General features: G+C 40.3%; 1 protein-coding gene across 1 annotated transcript in view; it reads right to left on the bottom strand.

Moving 5' to 3' along the window:
• Window positions 1–14276, bottom strand: part of PTPRG (protein tyrosine phosphatase receptor type G) — a 412309-nt gene that overhangs the window by 320209 nt on the left and 77824 nt on the right. The window contains exon 2 of the mRNA XM_040589702.1: window positions 1842–1946. Coding sequence (XP_040445636.1) covers window positions 1842–1946 — 105 coding nt within the window. The remainder of the gene's footprint in view (window positions 1–1841; window positions 1947–14276) is intronic.

The following is a 14276-nucleotide window of genomic DNA, read 5'->3' on the forward strand; positions in this document are numbered from 1 at the left end:
AATAGCGACTAAAAGGTTCTAATTAGATAGCGCTAATCAGGTAGAATGGCATGTGATTGACAGCTGAGAAGTCACTATCTGTTCTCTGAAAAACAGATTGACTATTTTCCTCATAGAAGCGGGAGATTTATCAATAGACAAAACTATGAAAAACCCCAAAAGGTAAGGTGTAATTACACATCAGGACTATACATTTTATTTTGACATAAATCTAAAAAGGATTTGTGGGTGGTAAAAGCTTTTTTAGAGGGGTGAACAAGCGATACTACTCAATGGAAAAACACCACCATCACAAAAATAGAATTAGGAAAACTGTCTATGCATAAACTGGTGTTAGATAGATTTGTGGGGGGGTTATGCTTTGTTTGCTTGCTTTGGGGGTTTTGGGGCTTTTTTTTGGTGTGGTTGGTTGGTTGAAGGGCATCTTTCTGTACATTTTTTGGTGACAGAGACAAAAAAAACCCTGCCAAGTGGAACTTGTAATATTTTACACAAGACAGCAGATAGGAACCGGCCATTCATTCCAACATACAAATTTTCCCCTATTTTCTTATTTCTGCTCTTAATGAGTTTGGGAGCTTAAAAATCTGAAGTTATTTTAAGCTGCAATATGGAAATAATATCTTGTGGCAACAATTTGTCCATCTGATAATCTCAAACTTTAACAAAAGTGCCCATTTGTCCTACATTACTGTAATATTTAATTTTTCTTGCCTGACTACATTGAGATACCTTGTATTTAGAGATCTAATAGAGAAATCTTGTGACTTCTGGTATTTTGTACATCAATGGAAAACAACCTCTAAGTGTACCCATAAAATTTCATTTCCACTGAAATTTATGGTCTGTATAAAAGAAAGGAGTTGGCAGTTAAAAATCAACATTTGTCTGTTTATCTGGTATCAGTATTCAATCTTCCTAGAAAATAGTATTTTTCCTTCTGCTAAAAGCAGGCCCGCACAACACTCCTCTCTGATAAGCACCAAATGTTTGAAATGCATCTCAGGTCTTCCAAAAAAGCAAGCACAAGTTCATTACGATGTTTGAAATCTTGAACTAAAAACTTCCTAGATATTAGACATTTTCCCCCAGAATCAACATCACTATTAATAAGATTTCAAGTTCTTGGTTTTTTTAACAACTTCAAATACAGGCTTGGAATTTTCTAGACCTGAACCATCCATCAAACCATACATCAAAGACATCACTCTGAAGTATATTTTGATTAGTGGCACTTCAAAATTGTGCAGACACATCAGGTTTTCCATAAGAGTTGTAAGAGCAGTGGGACAAACAATCAAATACCCTCCCAATGTCCTGCCTTCTCAGCATCATGCATCCTGGTGTGATGCTGCACTGACAGGTCTCATCGTCGTTATTATATGCTACTGCAAAAATATATGCATACAAGCAAATAATTGTAAAATATTTAGGGTTTTTTTGTTTGCTTGTTTTTGGGTTTTTTTTATCTGGATATATATATGGATGCCTTCAGTCTTCCTAGATGGCTTGACAGGGTAAGCAAATTATGAGCTTGGGAATGTACTGATTGGACAGGATAAGTAAAGAAAAATTTGTGAGACTATGCCTTTTTAAGGGTGCGTTAAACTAAAAGAAGGCAGAGAAGGAACAGAATAACAAGGCAAATCTTGCAGGTAAATGGCATAAATGCAAGAAAGAAGAGGATGCCTGTAGAGGCAGTTTTGCAAGGAAGTCAGCAGAAGAAAATTCACTGTAAATCTAATCTAAACTATTTCTGAGCATAGTAGTAGCAAAAAGCAAGTAAACAATTTGATTTTGGAGATATTTTACGTTTCAGTCCTCTGAAGAAGTCAACTCACCCGAGTATGCCCAGTAAGGATCCCCCGAAGCCTTTCTCCTCCGTATCTGCACAGAACTACCATGTCTGTTTTCATGCAGAGCACCAACGTAACCTTCAGTCAGAGCTGGAAAGAGAAAAAGCATAAATCATTAAAGAAAGTGCTATTTACTCCCTAGAGATTACACTGCTGAGATTAAATCTTTGCAAAAGAGACTACAAAGTTGGCATTGCTTAGAAAACATTTAACAGGCACGTTCCTCACCCGTGAAAACCCACCATCCCAAGATGATTCACAGAAGCCAGGACTCACTGATGTTGTTATTCTGATCTGGCACATGCCTGCATAACTCCAGTAACTTCCATAAAGAAATTCCAATATACGCAAGTATGAACCAAGTCATATGACCAAGCTTCCTCTGTCCAGACCCAAAAGACAGCTTCCTTTGCTAGTGGTTACCAAGCTGCTAATTGTAATTCAACACCAAAATTATCAAGATCCTTAGAAGAATACAGATGCAAGTGTGTGTAATATGCCAGTACAGTGTTACCCTGGTTATCATAACTGTACCTGTTTTAAAACTCATCTGAAAATCCCATGTAGAACTGATTCACTCAGGACTGAATTAACCTCCTCCATGCAGAGCCCCCGGACCTGAGTCCACAGCACACTGGGTAGCAGTCCCAATAGAAGCAAGGCTTGAGTAACGTCACTTCATGCAACTCACTGAAGCAAGACAGACATGTAGCACTGCCTTCTAGCCCGAGGAAGGTTGCATATGTCAGACAAAATAGCAGCTGCAATACCAATGCCTTGCAACATGAAACCGAGAAGCCAGTAATGAAAAAAATCTTTGTAAGACTTCACAAGCTAGAACAAATTAAATTCATCAACCAAAACAGATAAGAACACATCCTACATTGCATCCCAGGATTTTCTTTTATACATCAAACCATATATTATTTTCTCTTGTAAAGGATTGCTTAACTTCCATAAGGTCATTTCAGTTTTTTACATACAAAATTTTCTTATTGTTTCTATGCATCTGACTGAACCAAACGACGTATGTAAATTCACAAATGTCAAGAGAAAGTCTATGATAGATCCAATTATTTTTTCTCAGAGCACCTCAACCAAAAACTTTTCTGCTATAGTAAACACGCACAAACAAACCAAAAAAAACCCCACCTTACATGCACAAACAAAGAAGAACAAATACACAACCACTGGCTTTATGGCAATTTAAGTCCAACTGATCCCAAACCACTTGTTTGATTAGTAATAAACAAGCTGAATAATTCAAATTAAAACTTCAGAAAGCAATGTAAAGTATTGCTACCCGTATGCAGTCACCAAGCACCATTTTCCTTTCTGTTTCCAGGTCAACCACATCTGGGCTGAAGCTAAGCTTGTAACAGGACTTTACTGAACATCAAGCACCAGTAAGTCAGCATTTGGCTTTCTTTCCCTTTAGAAAAGCTTCTGGGTGACACCTCTTCGGTATCAGAGTAGCAAAGAGCATGCTGTGTCTGAGGACTATCCACATACGCTATACGGCTCTATAGATAACCTTCACTCCACAACATGGATCATGGATTTCTGCAGATTCTGGAATCCTGAAGTGGTAGAAAGTCATTCAGTCTCAGGAAAGCTATTACAGGTTTGCTCCTGCCAAATTTTCTCTTGTGCAAGCAAAGGTACTAATTGTGCAATTTATTGTGAGCCTCTGATTTGAATGAGTTTTCCAGATTTCCTGGCAACTTCCTAAATGCTAATTCAGTTCAGGCTGCAAACTAGAAACACTGGAACATGTCATGCTACCAGGATTTGTAGGCAACACAATATCACATTCCTCTTCTGGTTTACCTTAACATGTCTATCTGGCTGGGGGGCAACAGACACTCATTTCAACAGGAACGAACAGGTAAGGGATGTGGAGACCCACACCCTCTCAGGGAGCCAGGGGAAGCAAAACAAAAATCCAAAAACCTGAGCAAAGATCAGAGACCATGAAAGTCCCAAGGAAGAGAACATCGGAATAAACTAAGTGGATGACTGTAAATGCTATCAGTAAAAAAGGTCCAATTATTCATTTTCATATCACATGTGCTGAGAAATACACCTACAGACTCTCCTTATTACAAAATAAAAGACAACAGCAGCTTTCTTCCAAGCATCCTTTACATAGAGGAGGCAAATAGATGTGAAGCTTCTGTCACCCAGAAAAATTGATTCCTGCAGGGAGATGAAAGATTTCACCCTGCCCCCTACAAGGAATAAGGTACTCCTGCAGGTACCTGCCCAGTGAGCCCTTCTCTGGCTTACTCACCATCAGACGAAAGAAACTACATCTAAATAATCTATATTTGTTCAAAGTAAAAAGGCTCTGAGTCAATGCAAACCATCTGAAGTTCTAAACCTCTTTGTACTCCCGTAGCTTGAACCATCAAAAAGCCACATGGCAACCACGATGTGGCTATGAATCATACCATTGATTTTCAGTATCCTCTGTGCAGAAAATTAAATTATGCAAATCCAAGCCTTCATGCCTAACCTTAATATAAAATAGAACATTTGCTTCAGTCAGCATCTTATTTATGCAATTAAAACCCTGACATTCTTGTAAAAATATGCAGGTTTAGTTTTCTGCATAGAAACTTAATAGATCTGTACATTTATCTATACTTATAAATGGTGAAGAGCCATTCTGTACACAAATTTATTCCCACCAAAAAAGGATGTTACAAACCAAGAGGGCAGCTGAAGTATGTGTCAATAGAACTGTGGGAAGGAGCTTGCTGGTTACACCACCAAACATCTTCTGTAGGACTGAAAAAGAAACAAATTGGAACAGCCTGTTCTAAGTAAAATCCTGCATCATTTTTAGGCAGCCCAGCATTAATGTCAATCATCCCTTTACAAACGTGCAATAATTCAGTAGTCATTAGCAATGTAGAGAAGATATATGTTAACTGGATAGCTGCAAAAACTCTGGGAAGAGGATGACAGGTCAAGATCTCCAGCAAGCCTGTGAACTAGAAAGGTAATGATGTGTTTCTTATCAAAAATCAGGACACCACCTTCTTCCCTAAGCCAGGTCCATTGCCTCATCTGTTCACTGTATGACCACGCATGTCTGGATGGGGCCACACAAACACTCCAAAAACACACTGTGGGAACAAATAGCTGTTTTTGGCAATATATCTTATACTGGTAAGGTCATCAGGAAACCACAGACTCAATCTCATGGTGCTTTTGTTCCGTTATATCAACTGGGGTCACTGGACTTTCTCACACTGAAGAAGTACAAAGTACAGAACAGTGGCTTTTCAGATAGAAGTTCGGAAGAGCCAAAGCATTCAAGACAAGTTATTTTAAAAAAGAAACTGCTTCATAAATCAAAACCATCTTGTATTTCAGGCAGAATTGTTACTTTTTCCAGATTTTGAGGGTGGGGGTGGAGGTGCACCTTCCAACCAAAACAACTTGACACTACCAATAAAAATTTAACAGCCATCTCAGTGCTCCTGAACCTACTTTTTTCACTGAAAATAAATACAGCTGAAATACTTTGTTCAGCTCCAGCCATTAGAGTACATTTATTCTATTTTGTGAAATGCTCCAGTTCCACAGTTTCAAAAGCTACACATGCAAATAAAAGACTAACTCAATTGATATCTTCCGGTGTTTCTAACTTCCAAACAAGTTTAGAGGAAAATATTTAAGAACATTAAGTTACATTAGCACCAATTGCTACAGGTTTCCACAAGCCTTTTTCAGCTGGGACACAGTTAACAGCTCAAGAACTGGGAGCAGCCAAGTGGTTTCCTGCTCCACTCCTGCAAAACTGGATGCTGGTGAAGAGCCAGCAATTAGATGTGCTGGCCCAGCACAGAGGAGACACAGGGAAGCTCCACTCTTCTGGGAACCCTTGAAAAGCTGAGGAAGTAGAAATCAGGCCAATAGGAGGGGCAGAAACAAGGCTCAAAATGCAGCAGCCAACATAGAGGGGTGGAATATGGGCACATACATGCATCAGGAGGCAGAGGGAAAGAAAAGGGACAGCAGAAGCCCTTGCCCTGTGAGGTTTCATTTGATATATCATGCCAGTGCTGATGGAAGAGGAGTAATGAATACTATAATATATGGTCTGAGACTTGCAGATACACGATTAAAAGAGAAGGGGACCAATCTTACACTCAGATACACAAGCGTGAAATTAAATCCTGAGCAACTCCTCTGGCTGCTGGTGCAGTATTGGCGCCTATGAAGCGTAACACCTGCAGTCAGTGGAGTTGTGCTGTGCCTATCAGAACTACTTCTGCAAGGAATAGAGGATCCTTCAAAGCTAACATGGAGAAATCTCTTACACACAATTTCATATAATTCTAATCGGTACTGAACGCTACATGATTTTAGATGATGTGCTAAATGAATCAACCCATGCTGCATATCTGCAGACAGCAAAAGCAATGCAATGCTGGAACATGCCTTAGCATTCTGATCAGCTCTCCATTCGCTCTGTCTCAATGTATTAACTTTCCAATAAAAATTATTTGATAAGTGCCCTCAGAGGTACGATAACGTAATTCCTGCCTGAATACCTTACTGGTATTCATAGTTCACATGAAAACACAAAATTTTATCCCCAATCTACCTTAAATATAAAGCTATTATACTATTCAGAGAGATTATACCCTTGGCATTAGTGTTTAAAAGGTATCAAGCCATCAGCTATGTAAGGAAAATCCTTTAAGGTCGATACTTTATGTCTGAATGGTGAAATCATTAGTTATGATGGTAGATTAACTAGATTGCGTGCCAAACATGGATTCTTCTAAGCCTTCTTTGAAGACAAGGATTGCACTCAAATCTGTTTTCAGCTGTTCCGATTAAAATGGTACAAAGTCAAAGGTAAACAGATTGCCCAGCTCATAATCATTCCATGACTTGCCACTGTGGATTACACTAGCAGCTGAATCAGTTTTACTCCTACTCCCTAACATGGCCATGCTTTTTAACTGATGTAGTCCAACTTGCTGCTACCACTGGAAAGCAAGTGGAGCCAAGAGACATGGCTATTGGAACCTAGAGCAGTGTCACACTATGAAAACACTTAAGGCACAGAAGTTAAAAATAAATTCTTGTTAGTGTGTAGCAAAACCACACCAAATCAGAAGGAATGCTAGCAATTAGTTCTGTACCAAATCAATGCCTGTAATTTCCTTGAAGGCTGCACAACCAACACTGCATTTTACAAGGTGGAGGGGGCACAGAAACATTACCTGAAGAACTTTTGTATCATCTCTTAAATGAAGTTTAAGAGATCATTGAGCCAAGACACTGAGCCATCTGCAAGCCTAAAGCTTCAAGCAAGCCTAGCTGAAGAAAAGCAGCATCTTTATCTAGGTGCACTTACTGTATTTTTAATCAAAGTGTGCTAAAGAGAAGCAGATAAGCTGAAGACACCACAATGCTATACACTGTAACACACACTCTGCTGAAAAGAGTTCAGTCCTCTGGGCAATTTCTTAGAATAAATGTCAAAGGAGCTAAAGGGGGGGGGGGGGGGGGGGGGGGGAGGGGAGGGAAGGTGAGACAGGAATGGACAGGACATGGGACTGATAGGAAATAAATGTATACAATTAAACAATTGAAATAGCTTTGTACAATTAAAATAAATAATGGTTAAATTCATTTCTCTATGCTCTTTCACAGGCAACTTCCTAAACAAAACTAGGCTATTTGCCTTAAATATTTTACCACCTTCTGACAACAAATAAATCTAGAAATATTTCAGGCACAGCTAATCCATTTTGATAGTGCATTACTTTAAACAGACTCTTCAACTATATTTTGCAGAGTATTTTATATCTTGCCAAAGAAGGATGAAAGTTAGAACAACATATGGTGGTCAGACAGTATCAACAAATTATATTCTGATTGAGACTTCTTCCTTTGATTATACTGCAGAGATTTCTTCTGATTACCAGATAAAAGAAAAAATCTATTCTCTTATGAATGCACATGCAATTTTCGCAGCTTTCCATTAATGAAATACGAGAGTTACAAATCAAAAGTTTCTTGCAACTAAGTGAAATAACAGACACAGAGATGCTACATCTGCCAGGACATGTATATCCCTTTCCCAGATGACAGTCACTCAGGCAACCCCTTAATTCCTGCGTGAGCACAATCCACAGGTCTATCTCTAAAAATGACATGAGGAATTTTCACACCATTCATTCTCCGTTTTTCACGTGTCTGATAGATGACGTCGTAACAGCGCAAATCCCAAGAAGAAGAATATAAATGCAGAGCACAGCAGGCCTTTACAGGAACTAACCAGCAGACTGCAATTTGAAGATGAAAAATAGTCCAGGGAACACGCTGTCAAACTGTGGGGATTAAATTAACTAGCAGAATTAAAAGCCCTTATCCCAAACATGAATACACCAGTCACTAGGTGCATTAACCCTTGGTAACCTGTTGAGTTCAAAGCCAGCAAGTAAAGTGTAATGCAATTTTATATTACTCCAATGTATCAATGCCAGTCCCAAGGCATTACAGCTGATGTCAACAAGCAACAGAAAACAGATTTGCAGTGCAGTCTTTTCCTTGCATTACAAGGGACGGAGCTTAAGCGTGACAGGGAAATCGCCTGCTGCAGAGCAAGCCTTATGGCACATCAGAACAAGGACACCAAAGTGTACCGCAATGCCCGGTGCTATCAGCCACTCTCTAGCAGAGCAGATGCCCACCCAAGGAAAAGCAAACCAGTCTCCTCAGTCATGAGTTCCCACAGATCCTTCTCTCAGGCTGCCTGGCTTTATAAGCAAGATGAGCAAAAGCTCATTAGCAAGACAGTAATGCAACTTCAAGTTGCATTAATGATGCCCCATTAAGGGGACCCAGAAAAAGAAGCTTGGGAGGCCAGGAAAAGACAGATGCTGCTGGATGATTAGAAAAGGCTTGATTTTGCATTTTCATGGCTTACAGTCTGCTGGCATCAGCTGTGCAAGATATGATATAGCTGGTAAATTTGGACCACTGATGTCAACTGGCATCACCTGCAGCACTTCTGCTAGGAATAAGCAAAGTCAGCCAGATAACCAACAATGCCAACAATTTCCATCTCAATATAAACCCACACAAATTAAACCAAATGCAACATCACCCCTTCCCACGCCTTCCAGGAGGGTGGTGCCCTGCAGCAAATTTTCTGCCAGAGAGCTTAGGGAATACCCTTAGAATAAGGGTTCTCAGACTGCACTACGTGAGCTCAAATCTACCCATATGTGAGCAACAAGTCATGAACAAAAACCCCAGTCTGTAATCTTTTCCCTGAGAAAATGCAGAAATGCTTAGCAGAAAAAAATAGCTCAGACAACTGCACTCCTCCAGGACGGAAGGTCTGCTGTTTGTGTCACAGTGCAAACAGTATGCAATGGCGATAGGCGCGGAAACGATGCTTGAGGACCCCCGCTTCAGAAACATCCATCCCCCATCACTGAGAACTGCAAATGCATCAAAACCAGCTGTGTGTGATCCAAACCCAGAGAAAATCCTTCATCCCACCAAACTGTTCCCTGACACCTCCCTGCATGCAGAAATAAACTCCATTTAACTTTAAGACAAAGTTTTCTTTGTACCAGAATGGTATTCTGGTCATCTAAGTCGAAATACCTTAGAGAAGACTAATGCACATAACATCTTAAAAAATGGACTCCTTTTAAGCACTTCTGATTTGGGTAGCAAGACAGAAAAATAATTGGGAGCATCTGAAAACTCTGTAACCTTGAAAACTCTTAGTCTGTACATCCTTCACAGTCCCTCAGACCTCTGTTAACCATCATTATCTGCATTTCTTAAAAGGAGGAATCCTCATCCTTGTTCATCGTCTCTCCATGCTGTATTTCAGAAGGGTCATGTCACCTCTGAATTTTATTCATAACAATGCACGATGCAAAAGCAGAAATAAAACTTCATAGCAGAGGTTCATACGCAAGGCTGACCTCCACAAGAAAGCTGATGGTCTCTCAGCCAATGCTGACTGAATCACAGCAGATATTAGGGAGAAAACAGATAAAGTAAGTTCTCTGATATCTAGAGTAACCTTGCCAGACTGAACCAAGGCAACGAAACCAAGGTTTCACTGCTTACACAGCCAGCTCTAATGCCTTTGCACCATTTCCCCAAGAGCAATCCTGAAGTCAAGCTTGGAACAAGCTGGAATGCAGAGGCAGCACAGCGTATTTGTGTGGAAGAGACCTGAATCCATCAGCACTGGCACACCCAGAAGGGGCCGGATTGGTCTCGTCATTCATGGCATGGTTTATCCAGGAAATGTATAAGCCACACATGTATACGAGTGACTTGTTTGTATGATGAATTAACAATAGCAAAAGGGCTTTATTTCACTTCATGCCTTATTGCAAGTACCTAAACCTTAAGGGTTTTACAACAGAAAACACTGTGGCTGGATCCACCTGTCTTACTCTCACTCTCACAGAAGAGGTGCTGCATACACAGTGTTAGAAGAGCAGCCTCTGAAGAGCAGATAAATGTGACATTTATGGAGTATTTTGCACCTTCACTTCCTTGTTTAATATAGAATCATACCATTTTCATTTCACTAAATCCAGTAATACTCACAAAACCACACTAACTCACACAAAATCACCAGTTTCACCTCTCTCCTCTGGAAATAATTTGCTTGTATCCACTGATGGTATTTGTCATAGTACAGCCTTATTTTTTAGAACAGATTCCCCTAAGTCACATAAGAAGTATCTTGGTAAAAGATAAAAAAATAAAAAGTGTACTAGAGGCATCCAAATAACCATGGCAAGGACCTTGTGATGCAGACCTGCTCTCTCCATGACTTCCGTCCACCCAAGCTGCCATCTTGCTTCCCTGTAGGTAGCCTACAGTTTCATTTACTCATGTCATTATCCCATTAAAGCCACCTCTGCCTTATATCAAAAAAAGCATGCACGTACCTTCAACCCGAGGCTTCTCTGCTAAACTTATGCAGCGACCCCAGAGACTCTGTTCTTGTGTACATGACAGATCTCTCCTGGGGAAGGAGAGGTCCGCACTGACACCGCACAGAGTCCTCACTCCAGGGCATCCCTTCAAACTCACCTGCCTCTAACACTGAAGGAGCAGCAAACCCAGCATTCATTCAGCAGAAAATGCAGGGCACAGTGCTAATTTCATTCACATGGAGAATAGCGAGGCACTTTATGAAGCCAACAGAGCTGTTCCCACTGCATGGCATGAGATCAAACTTGCACCATTATAAAGTCTTTAGAGACAGGGGCTCTGTCAGCTAATAAAAATCCCTCATTCTTTATACAAAATGATTTTTTTAACCCATGTCCTTTGGCCCATTTAACAATTTATTGACTGTGGGAAATAAAGTGAGGCCACATCAATCTCTTCCTGGTTATTTGGTTCAGGCTCTCAAATTAATGCAGAAGGTGGAAAGCTCAATAAAGAACTATTTAAGAAAAGAAAGGAGAAATGCTCTGGTCCCACTGTGAGATATCTTCCTCTCAGTTTGCCATCAGGTCTCACCATCTATAGCTACACAATCTCCTGGAGAAAAGATGGAAAGGCATAAACCAGCACGCTCCCCCAGACTGAGCAGAAATAACATGAGATTTGTATCACTCTGCACTGAAACAGATCAGTAGCACTCAGGTAGCCAGATTTAGTGCCTCCAGCATGTGACAGTAATTCCAGCCAGATCCACAAAAATTATTTTAGGATCAAACTTAAAAGCTGAGTAGAACCAAGCAAATAAGCATTAATTTTTATTTGTGTAAAAATGTATTTAGTTTGGCTTATGATCTACAAAACATGTTTTTTCTTCTTTTTTTATGCTGACAGCTTGTATTACATACAGATTTTGTAGCAAAGGGTTTCATCCACATTTATTTCCCAAAATATAAAATCTAAAGTGGAAACTGAGATAGAAATTTTTTGTGCTGACTGAACAAGTTGTTCGTCAGGGAGATACGCCCCCAAAACATGACCTACCATTTTGAGAACTCTCTCCTTTCCTTCCAAATAGGTTGTATTGTTCAAAGCGAAGAGACACTATAAATACTACAGAGCTAATCTGTTAAATGAATCAAACTTCCATCTTTGCTTTGCAGTTCACAATTAGGTTTTCACCCAGGCAAAATTTTTTTCTTGAAGTTTCCCAGCAGGTGGGTCTGGTGGTGTTGAGGGTCCAAAAATAATACTTGGTTCTTGGGTCATTTGTCTCTGGAGAATGCAATAACGATCTCTACACAAAACCTCATACTACTGAGAGCAAGAGCACAAAGGCCTTTGGCAGCAAGAGCAAAAAAGCAGTAGTTGAGCTCAGATGAAATAAATAGATAAAAATTGCCAGCAATGGCGCACACTGTAATCATACAGTGATGGTATGCAGCACGGTCTGAAAAGGCACAGGGTCACTGTTCTTTCCTATATAACCAATTTAACCATCTGGATAACAAAGCTAATGCCACTCTCAGTAAATGTAAATGATGCTAAAGCAAGAGGAGGAGAACCAAGCAAGAATGACTCAAAAATATTCAGCTGTCTGGCAAACTCACTGAAATGGGCTGATATAAGTGAGACATCCCACTGAAGATAGATGTAAGGCTATGCAGTTAGGGAGAAATAATAATCAGTGCAGGAATGAAGTGAGAGACTGCTGTTTAGAAAGCAGTAATGCAGAAAGACTTGAGCATTAGGGTGGATAATGAATTAGATTAAAGTTCATGCTGCAATACCACTGCAGAAAAAGCCAATTGCTATCCTGGGGCACATGCACAGAGATACTGGAAGCAATAACTCAGTTTTAGAAAGTCTTTGGCAAGACCGTCACTGTAGTGCCACATGCTGTTTGAGACCCATTACTCAAAAAAAAAAGAAAAAATATCATTTTTAACCAAAAATGTAAGACCTGGGCCGGGGAGGGAGGGACAACGAGGTATGACACACGATACACAGAGTGTATCAAAGCATCTTTAACACCAGCCTTGTGCCCCACTCTGTGCTGGCCCAGCCAGCCCAGCCACAGGCTGCTCAGCCCTGCCTGGCATTGCCTTGGTGTGCTCATGCTCATATCCTCTCAACTGTCCTACTCCACACTCTACCTCCTTGTTTCATACATCAATTTTCATAACAAGCCTCATAAAGAGTTAGATTTTAGAGCACTCAGAAGTGTTGATCTTCAGGCAAGAAGTGCTCTCACAGCACAAGAGTAGACACGGAGATGAAGAGCTCGGTAAGAAACAAAGGGATGCTTTCACCTTGTGGTGGGCACAGTGGGAGCTCAAATGCACACCATCTATTAAGCAGGGGGCAGGTCTGAGAGAAGATGCTCTGTGCACACAAGTAGTGGGAACAACACATACTTTGCTTGAGTGCCACTACAGATCAGCTCTGGCTGAGAACAGAGACCATAGCATGAGAAGCATACAGCCTTCCCAACCACTTTGAATGGGTCCACATTGCCAGGCCAACAAAAGAGAAGTCAACTCTTGGCAGGGGTAGGAGAAAGCTGGAAAGCTGCACACTCAGTGCTCAAGCTTTCACGTCCCCCAGAGAAACTCTTCTTGGGAAGGCTCAGGCAAAGGAGCTCACTCCCTCCCTATTCCAGTCTCAACCACCCTGCAACTCTCCCCAGTTTCCAGTGTTACTAAGCCTACAGTTATTACAAGCACTTAAATTGCTAAAAAACACAACAAAAGCACTGTGCCACGGAAGACTGATCTAGTGTACAGCCTGCAGCCTGACAAATGTAATTGTTTTCTTAAGGATTGTAAGAACCCTCATAAAGACTTCAGCCCACCTGCAGAAAGCCAGATTGTTGACTGCTGCAGGTTTCTCACTTTCCAAGCAGATCAGCTTGGCTATTTAATTACAATACAGCTTTGTACTTAGCCCCCACTTGACTCAGAAAGCCCCAGAATGGTCCTCAATACCCACAGAAAGTTTAATTACTCAAGAAAATAACTCCCCCCAGGCAAATTAATTCCAAATTGTGTGCATGTGTACCACAGTTGCTATTTCCATATTTTATGCTTCTTTTATGCTTTCACCGTGAACCGCAACAATATTCCATCTCCCATATAGCTGGCATCAGTGTTAAAAAAAAAAAAAACACAACAGATTTATCCTTTCATGTAATGCTTAAAAGATTTCTTCATGGAAATATCCTATATTCTAATTCATCCACAAAAAAGAGATATTGCCATCACAACAGATATTCTCTCTCACTCTAAACAATCTAAAAATACGTTACATTAAGGAAACTACTTTTTAAACAACAAATGCATTAAACATTGACAGCATATCAGTGCTTGTTCTGTGACAGAATTTATCCTATCCATGACAGGGATCTGCACATCTGCATCTTACAACTATAAAACCTTCTGTCAATACTCACCA

The sequence above is a fragment of the Falco naumanni genome, chromosome 4, assembly GCF_017639655.2.
Source record: "Falco naumanni isolate bFalNau1 chromosome 4, bFalNau1.pat, whole genome shotgun sequence".
Taxonomy (NCBI): Eukaryota; Metazoa; Chordata; class Aves; order Falconiformes; family Falconidae; genus Falco; species Falco naumanni.